The sequence below is a fragment of the Lagenorhynchus albirostris genome, chromosome 5 (genome assembly GCF_949774975.1).
Source record: "Lagenorhynchus albirostris chromosome 5, mLagAlb1.1, whole genome shotgun sequence".
NCBI lineage: Eukaryota > Metazoa > Chordata > Mammalia > Artiodactyla > Delphinidae > Lagenorhynchus > Lagenorhynchus albirostris.
The window spans coordinates 87,046,067-87,063,360 of NC_083099.1; the positions used below are offsets into that span (position 1 = coordinate 87,046,067).

The 17,294-nt window shown below is 41.6% G+C and overlaps 1 protein-coding gene across 1 annotated transcript; it reads left to right on the forward strand.

The window, feature by feature from the left end:
- Positions 1-862: 862 nt before the first annotated feature.
- Positions 863-14,698, forward strand: GCSAM (germinal center associated signaling and motility). The gene is made up of 6 exons (XM_060149345.1): positions 863-891; positions 3,716-3,790; positions 6,010-6,054; positions 7,379-7,425; positions 13,507-13,535; positions 14,429-14,698. The coding sequence occupies exons 1-6, from the start codon at positions 863-865 to the stop codon at positions 14,696-14,698; spliced, it is 495 nt and encodes a 164-aa protein (XP_060005328.1).
- Positions 14,699-17,294: the final 2,596 nt, after the last annotated feature.

Here is a 17,294-nt window from a genome sequence, read left to right on the forward strand (position 1 = left end):
TCTCTTGTTGCGGAGCACAGGCTCCAGATGCGCAGGCTCAGTAGTGGCTCAAGGGCCCAGCCACTCCGCGGCATGTGGGATCCTCCCAGAGCAGGGCTCAAACCCGTGTCCCCTTGCATTAGCAGGCAGATTCTCAACCACTGAGCCACCAGGGAAGCCCATCAGTTTTTGTTTTTGTTTTCAATGTTATCCATTCTAATAGATGTGCAAAAGCATTGCGTTGTAGTTTTGATTTATATTATTACACCCCTAATGACTATGGTGTTGAGCATATTTTCATGAATTTGTTTGCCATCCACATATTTTCTTTGATGAAATATCTGTTCAAATATTTTGCCTATTTTGTTATTTGATGTTTGTTCTATTCTTAGTAAGTTTTGAGAGTTCTTTACACACTTTGGATAAAAATCTTTTTACCAGATGTATGTTTTGCTAATATTTTCTACTGGTCTATGGCTTGATTTTTAAGCTTTTTTGTTTTAAAACAAAGTTCCCCCCGTCTGATGTTTCTTGGACTACAAAGTGCTTTAGTAAGTTCAGGCATCTGAGGTGAAAAACCCCCATGGCCTGTTTACAATTGCAGATGGGGCTTCCCCATTTGTTCAAAACTCTCATTGACTAACGACTTCTGGTTAAGGGCAATAACCCAGTTGGTTCAGCCTCTGACATTTTAGGAAGTTGTGCATGTGTGCACTTCTGAATCTCCTCCCCCCGGGCTCCTCCTCTCCTCTGCAAAGGGATACTCTCCTCTCAGCTCTCTCTGCCCTGGTGGCTGAGCAGCACAGCCCTGTCTCTAAGTCAGGAGCAGCGCTTGTCAGAACACAGGGCAAGCCGAGGGGAAGGCACCAAGAGGACTGAGAGGATGGGGAACTCTCTGCTGAGGGAAAACAGGTGAGCCCAGACTCCCTAATGGGGAGCAGAGGAGATGGGTCTGGGCAATGTAGCCGGAAAGAGAAAAAGAGGTCTACTCTTGGGGAGAAAGCAATTGGGTGAGGGACTGACAAGAATGAAGTGCCTACTATGTGCCGGAGAACACATTCAATTCCTTATAGGTTGGCCTTCTCCCCAGAATCACAGTGAGCAGCTGGTGGAGGACAGCTGAGAGGCAAGACTTTATCAAGGAAGTTCTGTGCCATAGACTACCCCCTAAGAAATGGAAAACTTTCTGGGGGCCTGGAGGGTATGCTCTTCTGAGGTTAAAGACACCACCACCCTTTTAGTCACTATTAAAGTTCGAAATAAACAGCAAGCTTCCTGATAGCATAAGACCTTACCTGGTGCACATTCCCTGCAACAGGTAAGCAGAGGTCATTGAAATTGGTAGAGAACTTGGCTTAACTTTTCTGGGCCTCAGTTTCCTCATGATAACTGGAAATAATAACACAATACCTATGCTGGAGGGTTCTAGTGTGTGTGATGTTAGCATAGTACCTGATACAGAGTAGGGTTCAATAATTAGAAGATATTCTTTTTTTGGACCATCATCTTCATTAATGTCAAAGCAGCCATTGTAAAAATTAGTACCACCCAAAACAAGGGAATCCTTATGGTACAAAGTGAGGTGGTTTGGAGAAAATGAGCTAGCTGGGGAGTTGGGGGGTGGTCTTTACAGGATTGTGTTTGGTGTCCCAGAGCTCAGTTCATGCCATTGAGAGCTAGAACATAGAATCTAAAAAGCCACCTGTCAAAAGGAGGCTTGGTGAACCCGAGGAATGTCTCCCGGCCCTCCCTGAGGGTCAGTGTTTTCTGGGCCTTCTCCTCCTCAGATCCTCACAGCCTTCATTCTGAAACTCTAGCATTCTTCTATCAGATTATAAGTCCCTATTTTTATGTCTAGATGTGAGGTCCTCAAAAGTAGAGACTGTTTCTTATTCATCTTTGAATTTCTGTTTCCTAACATTGTTTCTGGCATATAGTAGGCACTCAATAAACACCAAATGAATGACTGGAAACCTAAATAAATACTGTCTTGAAAAGAAAAATAAAACAAAATACAGGTATGATGTGACTGAGAAAGTTATGATTGATGTTACATTTGTAATTTTGTATTTTAGAACTTTAGTGAGGCAGTGAAGGATTGTGACATTAATACATGTTAGTTGTAAAAGAAATTGGAGAATAAATAAAGTATAAATAAGAAAATAAACTGGGAAATCACAGTTATAACTATTTATAACATTAGAAGCATTATTTTTATTTTACTGTCTATATCAGAGATGTGTATTTTTTCATCTGTGAAGAGCTAATATGCCTTTTGCCCGCTTTTGTTTTGGATTTCGGTCTACTTTGTTTTATTTATTGTAAAAGCTATTTTTACTTTGAAGAAATTAGCCCTTTCTCATAAATATTACCAAAAAGATTTTTGTCCAATCTGAGTGTCTTGTCCCATACAGAATTTTTATGTTTTTCTTATATATTTAAACATAATTGAATTAAATCTAGAAAGCTTTTTGGTTTCTCCTTCATGTATCATTTACGCTTAAAATTATTTCCCCATCCTAAAATAAGACAAATCCACAGTATAATTTTCATAGATTTATTGCTTTACATTTAGCATCATACATTCATTATATGGTGTCAGATAGAAATACATATTTTTCTACATAATTACTCAGTTGGCCCAGCATCTTCATTTCTATGCTGACTTAAAATGTCTTCCTTACTATACTCAAAAGTCTTATATTTACTTGGATCTTATTTTCAACTTCACCTTCACCACCTGGTTATCATCCAGTCAGCACACTCCACCATGTCTCTCCAGATCAAATTTGTTACAAAAAGCAGGGAAATTCCCACCATCAGGCAGAACGGTACCGATTCCCTTCATGAGAGGAGCTCAGAGTTTCAGAGGATGAATCTGCCAGAAGCAAACTCAGCTTCTCCCACTTATTCCCACTTGTCCTCAGACAAGTTGCATAAATTTTTTAACCTCAATTTCTTCATGGGTAAGACATAGAACCATAATACCTACCTCATGGATTTATTCTGGGATTAAGTGAAATATAACATAGAAAATGTATATGTTATTTACATTTAGGAAGTAGTATGTATAGTAAGTAATATATATATAATAGTAAGTAGCATTTATAGTGTGTGTGCATATATATATGTGTATATATATATATATATATATATATAGTAAGCACATAGTAAATTGTGTTTAATTTTTAGTTTCTTTTTCTCTATACCCTAAACTCCCCACAAATAAAAAGATAGTTATACAGAAACCCAAACAATGAGCCAATTTATTTTCTTTATTTAATTCTTTCCTTCCCTTTTATCCCATGTTCTCTGCCTTGGTGCTTTCTGTGAAAATTGCAATTTACATGAGACAAGGCCAGTGCCCTTCTTGGTTCCTGTGGACAGTCCCTGAAACTGCATAGAGCGGATAAGCCTCTCTGTACACTGATATTCTTGCAGTTGTCATGAGGCTGTCTGGACATTTGGGAACAAATGATTGGGGCCTGGTGGTGTACGGCAGTTGCTGGAGAACGTTGCGAGGGCTGTTCTATGGCAATGGAGGGGAGGTCAAATCAAGGACAGACTGAGGTATATGCTTTAGAAGGGCGTATTAACAGATGGGAGGGCAACAAGAGGAAGCCGAGGCAACTCTGGGGTTACACACAAATAGCAGAAATGAAGAAAGCTGGAAAAAGTATCAAGCAAGGTGGGAAGCCTGGAAAGGAAAGACTTAGCTCATTCTTGATATGTTGAGGTTTGGGTGGCAGCAGATCTCTCATGAGACACCCTGGAATCTGAGAAATCAAAGCCCCAAACAGAGAACATCCAGGTGAGAGCAAATCCAACAAAACTTCTCCCAGGCTTTGCCTGTGAGGAATGAAGTCTGTCAGGTCCTGGACTTCACATACGCCCCAACAGAGGACCCTGCTTAGACGCAGCAGCAGTTGTAATGATAGTAAACGTGAAGACAAGACAGAAACACTCTGAAACCTTGGACAGAAGATGTGCCATTTTGCTAGGAATCCAGTGTAACTCCTGGCAGCTGGAAAGAAGACCCTTATTTCCTGTTGTCTCTTTGTCGATTTCATGTACCTTTCTGCTCCAGCTCCATCCTGGCCATTTCACTTTAAGCTCTGAGTTTCTATTTCTGAGGTAACCACATCCTCCACACGGCTACAATTGTTGAAAGGGCTGTGCAGAGAGACACTTGTGATTACCCCGATGCTCTTAAACAAAGTCTTCCTCATCGATCCTTTCTGACCAGGCGTTTTGAGTGTCAGGGAATCGCTAAAATATGGAACGAGCGTCCCTGAATCCAAGAATCCCGAAGTGTGGCAAAGTCAGTTGTTCCGTGGCTTGAAGAGTTATCTACACTTTCCCCATGGTTTCAGGAGAAGTTTTTGAAAGAGTATCAGTTAAAAAGCAGCTACACAGACAAAGTCTACACAGGCATCCCCCCAACAGGGTGCTTTTCTTCGGTGCAAATTAAGGATCACATATTTGGTGTGTAGGTTAAAGTATACAGTCCAAAGGATGAAACAGACTGGAAGGGCCATGGGCGTTAGAAGAAGGGAGAGCACTGGGCAGACTGGAGCCAGGGAAGCTTTGTGTAAGAGACAGGAACCTGGAATTGCTGGCACGTAGCCTGAACCTACCCCAGACCAAAATTCCAAACTGAAATGCAAGAATATATTGCAGAAAAGTTGACTGGGGGAATTAGTTTGAAAATAGCTTTTGCGCATATTTAACTTTATGTGACCCTTACAACTCCATGAAGTAAGCGGTATAAGTATCCTCATTTTATACATAAAGAAACTGTGGCTCAGGGAGTCCAGAGATATTGATCCAGTAATGCAAAATTAATCATCTCCTTTCATCTCACTCCCATATCTCCTCAGCGAACCTGATTTCTTAGCATGAGTGTGATTTAGTGGTTTCCTTCCGGTGTTTCTTTAATGGCAGAAATAGGAGATATAAGCAAATGGGCTAAAGAACCCTGAACGAAGCCTGAAAAGGAGGAAGAACTACAGCCATACCTCTCAGCCCCAAAGGCTCTAATGGTACACAGACCCCAGAAGCTGTCAGAAGACTCAGCACGCTGGTGCCCACAGCCAAGCTCAAGTGCAGCAGCCTCTCTTCCACTGCCCTTTCCAAGAGAACTCCATGAAAAATCTCACTGGGGGAGATATTTTTGTGTTTTCCAAACATTTTTGCATAGTGTTACTGGTACATGCAGTACTTTATAAAGGCCTTTCCCAGTCAACCGTGTAGGTAGTTAACCATGCCTCAGTTCAGAAAGATGCCCAGACTCAGCCTCAATGTCTGACTGCAGAGAGACCCTGAGCCTTTCTGCCATTAAAGAGATAACAAGTCCTGTTTATATAGCTATGCCTTGAGGTCAATAAGGCAGATCTGAGCCAGTTAGAGTTGCTCTGTTCTTAGCCACTCCTTCATTTATCAAATACTTATTGAAAATATATTTACTATGTGCCAGACACTGTGGCATATGCTGGTAATCTATACCATGATGAACAGACAAATATGGTCCCCAATCTTGTGAAACTCACCTTCTAGTGTAGGATATAGACAAGTGAGCAGAAAATTATAATAGAGTGTAAATAGGAGAAATTCAGAGTGCAGCGGGATCCTGTGTAAATATTGCCTAATCGGTGCCTAGAAGAAATTTCTCAAATGTCCACACACTTTTACTTTGATCTCCTGGAGATAACTCTGTGTGTCCTTCATCACAAGAGGCCACATAAATCGCTGGAACTGGAGATAAGCAAGCCTATTTTTCTTTGCTGGGAACACAGCAGAAAGTTCCTTCTCTGATTAGGAGTTGATAATGTCATATTTCCAAAGGTCCAGTTAATGTCCTGGGAGGACAAAGCCATTCTAGTATGAGATGTGTCCAAGTCACCTAGAATGAATATTCTCTTGGGGGAGAAAAAAAAAGGGTTTTTACAGAAATGACAAAGGGAAGAGAGTCACCCTAACAAAGTTGCAGAAACTAAGCTTGTGATTTGTGTCATCTCTTGGGTATTTTAGATGCTGGGACTGCCACATCGCTGACGGGTGTTTCTGCCTTCCGTGGTGAGTGGAGAACTGTTTTCAGGGGTTATTTCCTTATAAGTGTAGTTTCAATGTGGTATTTGCTGTAAGTTACCTGTGAATTACCCACTGTCTGTGGCCACAGTGGAAGCTGAGCACTAGCCCAGGCACCATCATCCGAGAGTCAGTCAGGGAAGTGATGTTTCGAGTTTGGTGAGAAACAGGAACAATAGTCTCATGGGTGGTTACACACTCTTCAAACGGGAAAGCCTCAGAAGCAAGGATGAAACTGGCTATCAATGTAGAGAAAGGCCCCTTAATCACACTGCAAATCCCAGCGTCTACCTGGGACAGAAGCATGCATTTCCGTCCCTTGCACAGAGAACGTATAGCCAGGGTGACCATATAATTCATTGTCCAAACTGGGAAACTTTTGCGAGTGAAAAGGAGGCTAAAAATAGTTAAGTGTCACTAAATGATTGATAACAACGTTAACTAAACTGTCTGTGTAAACCAGGACATATGGTCATTCTCCTTAGAGTAGATGCTGTCCTTGTCTCCTGTGATGATAACTGCCTGCCATTATATTTAGAATGTGTTTTTCCAAGGGTCATCAGTACAGTGCAGTCACCTCTGTGCTCACACGGGAGGTGTTTGATTGCTCGCTTGCTTGTTTGTTTGGATATCATAGATTGGGATTGAGGTTGGGATTGGATATAACAATGGCTCCTTGATATAAAAGAAATTGAAATTTTGTCAGAAAAAAAACTCTCCAAAAAGTTATGTAGAGGGGACTGCCCTGGTGGCGCAGTGGTTAAGAATCCACCTGCCAATGCAGGGGACACGGGTTCAAGCCCTGGTTCTGGAAGACTCCACATGCCGTAGAGCAACTAAGCCTGTGCACCACAACTACTGAGCCTGCGCTCTAGAGCCCGTGCTCCGCAACAAGAGAAGACATCGCAGTGAGAAGCCCGCGCACCTCAACGAAGAGTAGCCAGTGCTCACCGCAACTAGAGAAAGCCCGCACACAGCAACGAAGACCCAAAGCAGCCAATAAAAAAAAAAAAAATTATATATAACATAACCATAGTTCTCCATCTATAAATCAATTCCATACCAGCCTCAGAAAAAGGAGGAGGAAGGAGAAAAAGGGAGAGAGAGAAATGCAAAGGAGTAGATTTCTATTCGATCTTATCTTTGATTTTTTCTTTTTCCTATCCTCTTATTTCTCTGGCTGAAGGCGGTATTATAAGAGGCTTATAACTTTAACAAATGAGTTAAGCATAAGTTTTCATAGTTGAATGTAACTCCCTTAGAGAGTTTCTGAATATTAAAACAACCGATTTCTTTTCCTTTTCTTTTATAGGAAAAAAATGCACATTTTTAAAGTGAGACAAGACTCCCCAAAGCAAAGTAAGTCATTGCTTTCACATCATTTTTACTTTTGACAGACTTAGGTTTCCAAGCTGCCCCTTCCCTCTGCTCCCAAAGCTCCTTGGGCATATTTCTAGTATAACACTCACACATTTGCTGCAATTTGTTCAATTGTGTGTCTCTTTTTCTCCACTAAATTGGGAGCTCATTGAGACAAGAATGGGCTTATCGAACTCCATAGCCTTCTGTTATTTCCCAAGGTCTGCAGGCTGAAGGAGTTAAAAGGGAACAATAAAAGCAAAAGATGGAGGTGTGAGGCACATGTAAGGAACTGCAATGAGGCCAGTGTGGGCACAGAGAGCACAGAGGAGGGGCAGGGCCTTGGGGTCAAGTTTAGGGTTAGGGTTTTTGTCTTGAGAGCTACAGGAGGCACTGAAAGGCTTTAAACAAGGGCCAAGTATGACCACATTTGCATTAAAGACATCACCCAGTTTGCTGTGCAGAGAACAGATTGTAAGAAGGAGTGACAAGAGCGGATGCTGGAAGACCACTTGGGAGGCTGATGCAATGGTCTCTGGTGACTGAACAGGGCTAAAGTTAAGGAAAGAAAAGCATTTGAAGGAGAGGGTGGCGAAGAGTGTCACGTGTAAGGGGGGAAGCAAAGGAAGTACAGGCCTGAGGACAGGCCACAACGTTTCTAAAGAAGAAAAACAAATGAGTTTTGCCTTTGCCTTCCTGGGTTTAAAGAGGAGAGCCTGGTTCATTCACTCTGACTCTGAAAAACGAGCCCTACTGGTGTGTAAAAATATCATACAGCCCTCCCACCCCTAGCCTTTTCACCCAGGAGAATTGTGGGCGCAGGAAACCGCAATCTGCATCACAGCGAAACAGAAATAGAAATAGACCTCTAATGGTAGAAATAAGACCGCTAATGCTGAAACTCACAGACCCTTCTAGTTTTTTTTTTAATTTTATTGAAGTTATTGACGTATAACGTTACACTAGTTTCAGGTGCACAACGTAGTGATTTGATATATATACCATATATATCAAATATATATAATATACCATCACCATACAAAATTATTATAGTACTATTCACAATATTCCCTATACTGCATATTATGTTCTCATGACTTACTTATTTTATAACTGGATGTTTGTACCTCTTAATCTCCGTCAACTATTAACTCACACCCCTGCCCCTTCCCCTCTGGTAACCACCAGTTTGTCCTCAGTATCTATGAGTCTGTTTCTATTTTGTTGTGTTTGTTCATTTGTTTTGTTTTTTAGATTCTACATATAAGTGAAATCATACGATATTTTTCTTTCTCTGTCTGACTTATTTCACTCAGCATAATACCCTCTAGATTCATCCATGTTGCTGCAAATGGCAAGATTTCATTCTCTTTATGGCTAATATTTCATTGTATATATATATATACCACATCTTTATCCATTCATCTACTGAGGGACACTTAGGTTGCTTCCCTGTCTTGGCTGTTGTAAACAATGCTGCAATGAACATTGGGGTGCATATATCTTTTCAAATTAGTTCTTTTGTTTTCTTCAGATCAATACTCAGAAGTGGAATTGCTGGATCATATGGTAGTTGTATATTTAATTTTTTGAGGAAACTCCATACTGTTTTCCATAGAGGTTGACGCATTTTACAGTCCCACCAACAGTGCAAAAAATTCCCATTTCTCCACATCCTTGACAACAGTTGTTATTTGTTGTCTTTTTAATAATATCCAGTATAGTAGTATAGTATTTGTACCATAGTACTACTATAGTAATAGCATACTACAGTAGTGTAATATAGTTTGAAATCACCAAGCATGATACCTCCAGCTTTGCTTTTCTTTTCTCAAGACTGCTCGACTATTCTGCATCTTTTGAGGTTTCATACAAACTTTAGGATCATTTATTCAAGTTCTGTGAAAAACAGTATTAGTTTTACCAATCCATGAGCACAGTATATCTTTTCATTTTTTGTGCATGGTCTTCAATTTCTTTCATCTATGTCTTACAGTTTTCAGAGTACAAGTCTTTTACCTCCTGGGTTAGATTTATTCTAGGTATTTTATTCTTCTTGATACAATTGTAAATAGGATTGTTTTCTTAATTTCTCTTTCTGATAGTTTGTTACTAATATATAGAAATGCAACAGATTTCTGTATGTTAATTTTGTATCCTGCAACTTTACTGAATTTATTAGTTCTAATAGTTTTTTGGTTTTTTTTTTTGCGGTACACGGGCCTCTCACCACTGCGGCCTCTCCCGCTGCAGAGCACAGGCTCCGGACGCACAGGCTCAGCGGCCATGGCTCATGGGCCCAGCCGCTCCACGGCATGTGGGACCTTCCCGGACCGGGGCACGAACCCGTGTTCCCTGCATCGGCAGGCGGACTCTCAACCACTGCGCCACCAGGGAAGCCCTAGGGTTTTCTATATATAGTATTATATCATCTGCAAAGAGTGATAGTTTTACTTTTTCCCTTCTAATTTGCATTACCTTTATCTCTTTTTCTTGTCTGGTTGCTGGGGCTAGACTTCCAATATTATGTTGAATAAAAGTGGTAAGTGTTGGGCATACTTGTCTTGTTTCTGATCTTAAAGGAAAAGATTTCAGCTTCTCATCATCAAGCATGATGTTGCTGTGAGCTTGATGTACATGGCCTTTATGCTGAGGTATATTCCCTCTATATTCAGTTTGTTGAGAGTTTTTATCATAAATAGATGTTAAATTTTGTCAAATGCTTTGTCTGCATCTATTGAGGTGATCATATGATTTTTATCCTTCATTTTGTTAATGTGGTCTATCACATTGATTGATTTGTGGATGTTGAATTATCCTTGCATCCCTGGAATAAATTCCACTTGACCACAGTGTATGATCCTTTTGATGTATTGTTGAATTTGGTTTGTTAATATTTTGTTGAGGATTTTTGCATCTCAGTTCATCAGGGATATTGGCCTGTACCATTTTTTTTTCTGTGGCGTCTGTCTGGTTTTGGTATCAGGGTAATGCAGGCCTTGTAAAATGAGCGTGGAAGCATTCAATATTTTAGAAGAGTTTGAGAAGACTAGGTATTAACTCTTCTTTAAATGTTTGGTAGAATTCACCTGTGAAACCGTTTCACCCCAACCTTTTGTTTGTTGGGAGTTTTTTGATTACTGATTCTACTGATACTAGTAATTGGTCTGTTCATTTTTTCTATTTCTTTCTGAATCAGTCTTGGAAAATTGGATGTTTCTAGGAATTATCCATCTCTTCTAGATTGTCCAGTTTGTTGGCTTACTTGTAGTTGTCTCTTGTGATTGTTTGTGTGTGTCTCTCTCTCTCTCTCTCTCTCTCTCTCTCTCTCTCTCTCTATATATATATATATATATATATATATCTCGTTAGTTTTAAGCTGATAGTTACTTGTTTGAATGCATCCTAAAAGCACTACATTTTTACTGCTCCCCACCTATGTTTATGTTATTGTCATCATATTTCACATTTTTATTCTGTGTATCCCTTAACTTCTTATTGTAGTTACAGTCGATTTTACTACTTTGGTCTTTTAACCTTCATACTAGCTTCTTAAGCGGCTGTTCCACTGGCTTTAATATATATTTGCCTTTACCAGTGAGATATTTTCTTTCGTACAGTGTCTTATTTTTAGTTATAATCTTTTCTTTTCTGCTTAAAGAAGACTCTTAAACATTTCCTGTAAGGCCAGTCTAGTGGTGATAAACTCCTTTAGTTTTTGCTTGTCTGGGAAATTTTACCTCTCCTTCAATTCTGAATAATAACCTTGCTGGGTAGAGTTTTCTTGGGTTGTTAAGGTTTTTCCCTTCAGCACTTTAAATATATCATGCCACTCCCCTCTGGCCTGCAAAGTTTCTGCTAAAAAATCAGCTGATAGTCTTATGAGAGCTCCCTTGATATGACTTGTTTTTTTTCTTGCTGCCTTTTATCTCTTTATCTTTAACTTTTGCCATTTTAATTATGATATGTCTTGGTGTGGATCTCTTTGGGTTCATCTTGTTGCTTCCTGGACATGGATATCTGTTTCCTTCCCCAGATTAGGGAAGTTTTCAGCCATTATTTTTTTAAATACATTTTCTGCCTCTTTCTCTCACTCTTCTCCTTCAGGGACCCCTATAATGTGAATGTTAGTTTGCGTGATGTTTTTCCCAGAGATTCCTTAAAACTATCCTCATTTTAAAAAATTCTTTTTCCCTGTTGCTGTTCTGATTGGGTGATTTCCACTCTTCTGTCTTCCGATCGCTGATCCTTTCCTCTGTATCATCTAATCTGTTGTTGATTCCCTCTAGTGTATTTTTCATTCCAGTCATAGTATTCTTCATCTCCGATTGGTTGTCTTTCTTACATTTTCTAATTCCCTGTGGAGGTTTTCACTGTGTTCCTCCATTCGTCTCCTGAGTTTGGTCAGCATCTTTATGATCATTATTTTGAACTCTATCAGGTAAATGACTTATCTTCATTTCATTAGGGTTTGTACCTGGGGGGTGATTTTGTTCTATCATTTGGAACATTCCTCTGTCTCCTCATTTTGTTTGATTTCCTGTGTTTGTTTCTACGAATTAGTCAAAACAGCTACCTCTTCCAGTCTTGCAGTCATGGCCTTGTGCAGGAGCAGCCTCTGTGTAGACTGTATGTGCTGGGCAGCTTTGGTGGGATGGCTAGAGCTGGGGTAGGATTTGGGGGTGGAGAGCCAGAGTGCACCCCCCTGGTGTTGCTTTTGGGGGATGGCTGGAGCTTCTGTGGGCCTGGAGCCTGCAGGGGCAATCTTGGCAGCCTGGCTGAAGCACCTGGACTATGTTCCCATCTGTGCTATCAAGGTGAAGGAGGAATGCAAAAAATGGTGCTCTCCATGCCTTTGAACCTGAGGAGTATTCCAGTAGTTGCCTGCCCATTAGGCAGATGCTCTAGGGGTAGTAAATGGATTTCTTCACATAGAGTCTAGGTGCCTTTTAAACCACTATTCTTATTGCTGTGCCCCCCCCCGGGGGTGGAGGCAAATGTACACATGGGCCCCTCAGTGATACCCCTCCCTCCTGCAGGTTGCTGTATCAAGGACGGGGTTCCTGTCCATACCATCTCTCCTACCCATCTTTGTTTGGTCCTTCTGTCATTTATTGTGCAAAGCTGTTCCGTCAGCCCTCAGTTCTTCTTCAGGAAGAATTGCTCTATATGTAGGTGTAGATTTGGTGTGTCCATGGGAGGTGCTGATTGTAGGGTCTTCCTAAGCCACCATCTTGGATCCCCACAGACCCTTTTCTTGCAGTGATAGTCACGGAAGTCCTAGATAGCCAGGGGAATTTACAGAGATGTGAGAATCTGGAATGTCAGTACTGAGGGACTATAAATCTTTACACAGCAAGGTGGCCTGCATCAGCACAACCACCTCCCACGTAGGGTGGTATCCTGAGGCTTCTTTGTGAATTCTCATGTTTGCTTATTCAGCTAGTGTGTTTGCCTCTTTGCTGAGTGGCCAGAGCCAGCTGGTTTTAAGTACACTGGCTTTTGAAAAATTGGTCTGCTTATGTTTGTTTCTGCCAGCAGTCTCAAAACTGGGAATGTTCAGTTTAAGAGTTTCTTTCTCTGTAAAGCTTTCCCTGAGCACCAGCTTCCACACTGTCATCATCCCCTGTCACCTACAGTAGAAACGACAGCTTTCCTCTGCATTGTGGATCTCTCTTAGGTCCTTGTCTGCCTCCTATGCTTGCCTGTGAGCCCCTTGAGGACAGGGACTGTCTGATTCTTCTTTGTCTCTCCAGTTCCTGGTACAGGGTAGACATGCAACAAATTTTAGGGAAGGAAGGACAGAGAAGGAAAGGAGTGAGGAAGGGAGGGAAGTGTGATTTCCTATCCAAAGACCCACTGAACGTGTTTCCGTCCACGCAGCATCTCAGCACAGCTCTGGCTGTTTCTTGTCTGGATGGCCCTGTCACTCCCCAGGGAGCTGAAGATCAGGCTAGCCTGAGGAAGACTACCCCTGCTGTTCCTTGATTCTCTAGTTGCTTCTCTTTCAGTGTTCCTCTCCTCCCCTCCCAGAAATCTCCCCATGACCTGAAATTCATTAAGTGTGTTTTCTTTCTCCAGATGAAGAAACATCGTCTGCTCCCATCCAGGTAATGCAAACATTTCTGAGACTTTTTCTGAGATGACAGTAGAAATGCAGACACCTCAGATAGCAGGAGAAGACCTCCAACACCCCTTCTGACCTTAATATTGAATTCTTCAGACACCAGTGCTTGTGAGCCCAGGGACATATGCAGAGCCTGAAGGCAGAAGCAACAGCCATCTCTGTTGCACAATTTATTGAAAGGAGCTAATATTTTTTGAGTACTTGGTTCATGCCATGCAGTGGGCTGAGCGCTTCACATGCATCAGCTCATGTAACTGTCACAACAACCCTGTAAGATTTGTACTATTATTTTCCTGCCCATTTTACAGATGAGAAAACTGAGACATTAAGTGATGTTCCCTCAAAGCCGGACAGCCGACAAGATGGCAGGGGCATGATTCAAAAACAAGTCTCACTCCCAAATCCATGCTCTTTCTCCTGTACCTTGCTGTTTTGCTTTTTATCTCCTGAGATTTCACTGAGTGAGACCTTCTCTTAAGTGGATTCTCTTTTTAATAACGCAGATATCTCTAGAATGGGTGGTTAAACACCATAACCCGAGCACTTTAAGGTGTCTTCAGATTGTTCTCTTATATAAGAATGAGCAGCCTCAGGGTCCCGAGACTTTGGGAATTACATAGTGTGGTCTGGGGTCACTCTGGGACGTGGGGCAGAGAATGCATGCCTGAATAGGCTGAGTTCTCTGAGCAGCATGAGAACTCTGGCAGCTTGGGCTAGTGGTTGGGCTGGGGCAGCCATTTAGGAAAACCAGACACAAGAGATGGAAGGGAAGCGGCCGTGTAAGACAGACTTTGCCCAAGACTGAACCTCTGTTTAGATGAAGTATAAAGGGAATGGCAAGAGGCCAGGTCTTGATGATGGCTGTCCTTTGACCAGCAGGAGAATGCTGACCAGGGCTCCTCGGAGGATCTGTGCTACACCCTCATCAACCACAGCGTCCTCGGGAAAAGGCCATCAGGGAACGCTGCTGAGGAGTGCTATGAGAACGTTTCCTTCAAGGCTGAGAGACCCAGAGAGTCGCTGGGCGGAGACGGGACTGAGTATTCGCTTCTTCGTGTGCCTTCCGCCCCTAGGCGTCCGTCCTCCCCAGAAGATGAATATAAACTTCTCATGCCCAGTAGAATCTTCTCTGACTCCCTGATATAGTCACATCCACTTATGCCCCCTTCTCAGGCTCAATCTTCTCATTTCTAATGAAGTGATTGGATCAGCACTTAATACCAGCAAATAAAAGCCAGGGTTGGGGAGCTCTGGTTGAAGCAGGCATGGGGCACAAAGCCCTTTCAGCTTATCTGCCCCTCAACACACACACAACGGCCCTTTCTATAGGGGTCACTGGAGAATGTAGTTTGCAAGCCTCAGGGCCTCCTAGATCCTTCTCAATGTCCAACATCCAAAGATCAACCAACTATCCCAAACACCCACTCTTTGAGAAGGAAGTGACCATCTTTGGTTCTAAGTGGCTTTAAGAAATGGGCCATTCTCCTCAGTGGTGGGAAGAACTCCCTCGTCCCCTGCTCCTCTGTTCAGGTTCTTCCTATAAAATGTCCACACGACTGTCCTCTGAAGTCACAGGGAAGCTTCACCCATCATAGTAAGTGCACCCAAAGGGGAGTCCTCATTCCACACATGTGTGTAGACCCAGCTCCTCATTCATAGCCTTCCGGGTGGGCACCTGTGGCGTTGCTCTTACTCCACACCTCTAAGCAGTGTCCTTCGCAGAGCGTCCTTTGACTCATTGGCTCTGGTGGTGTGGTTGGTTACATGGGTTGAATTAGTAAGTTCCAGGCCAAGTTTTTATATATTTTTAATCCATATTTTTTAACTTTGTATTTCTCCCTAGAAATCTTAGGAAAATCATAGCATCAGAGAAGGATAGGGTAGATCATTGGAGATCCTTTAATCCCATTATTTTTTCTGGCTCAAAGAGGATAACTAGCTCAATGCAACATTTCAAGTGAGTGGCAGAACTTTACCTGGAGCCTGATTTCCTGGCTTCCAATTCAGTGCTCTTCCAATATACTACATAGAAGGGCCTCTACTACAGGGTATATGTATGTGTTAAATAATATGCCACGTATAAACTATGAATAGTGTCCACACTGGAAAAATCACACACACACACACACACCCCTCTTCTCTAATGAACATTTCTCCCTACGCCCCAATTATTTATTTTCCCTTATCTTTCTTTCAGTGTTTCTACAATTATGCCTATCCCCTAAAACAGGGGTCAGCACACTATGGCCCACAGGCCAAATGTGGCCGACTCGCTGTTTTGGTAAATAAAACGTCACTGGCCCACAGCCCGCTCATTTGTCTATGGCTCATTTGTCTGTGGCTTCTCAACCTCAGGAGAGTTGAAAGGTTGTGATGCACACTGTAGGCCCTGCAAAACCAAAAATATTTATTTGGGGGCCCTTTTCAGAAAATAAGTTTGCAGACCCCTTCCTTAAATAATCATAACTATAGATAAACTAAACAAAAGTGTGTTTGGGTATTGGTGTAACCTGTAAGAGCTAGTACCAGTAAAATGGTAGGGAAATATGAAACCAAAAATTAGGGTGAGAGCAAGAATAATTAGCAAATTAGACTATTTCTATATGCACACCTGCGTTCTCAACTTCCTGTTTTATAAAACCCATAGCTATTGTCCTAATTTTTAGGGGTGTTAAAATAGTAAAAAGTTTGTTGAGATAAGCAGTAGATGCATTATGAGTTTAATTACTGTTTTGTTCCCCAACCGAACCAAAGTTAAATAATTTTGCTATTTAAAGTGTGCTAGGGGCCCAGCAGGGATAAATCCAGTGGCTTAAGGTTGGATGTGTCAACACAGGTTTGCTGAGACTTCAGCCAGTTGATGGTCTTGATCTAAGAGCCAATCACATCTTAATATCTTATACTCCACTAACTTCCTATTTTTAGCAAAATCCTTCCACATGGAATCCTAACTTTGACCTTTGGCCAGGATTCACTCAAGTTCAAAAGGAGACATGCATGATAGCAGGGAATACAGTACAAGACGTAACATGGCTTAGGGCAAAGAATGCGGATACTGGAGTCAGATAATCAATGATTCGAATCCTGATTCCTGTTCTTCCTCCCTCTGAGAACTTGAGCAGGTAGATTGGAGGCTCAGTTCCATCACCCATAAGCAGGAGGATTATATTCAATGTACGTACATCATCTGTTACAGATTCTGAACAAATGATATCAAAGAATAAAGGGATATAAAACTCTTTATGATGTCTATAGAAAAACATGTGCTGATGGGCCTGGTAATGCAGGGCCACCTGGCAGTCTTCCAGAGAGGCAGAAACACAAAATTGCAGGGGTTTACACTGGGATTTTTCACTTGGACGTTGGACCACTGTGGAAGTTGATTGGTTTAAATATTCTTAGTACAACATGATAAGTTGTAGTTGTTTGAGTCTTACCCCATGAAAGAATTACGTGTCCCAAATATGTTTTCTAGGGAACACATTAAGTATAAATGCTTAAACAAAGAAAATTGTTCTTATAATGAAATTTAGAGGGATTCTGAAAGGGAATTATTTTTGAGCGGGAGAACCCTTTGGGAGTGCTTTGAAATACCTACTAGGGCTGTATATAATGCTGATCTATTTTCCATAGATTTCAGGATTTCTGATGAAAGCAGGGTACCCTCTTTACAGAAAATATACATTCATACACACACACACACACACACACAAATATCTGTATACAATTTCAAGGGGTTGGG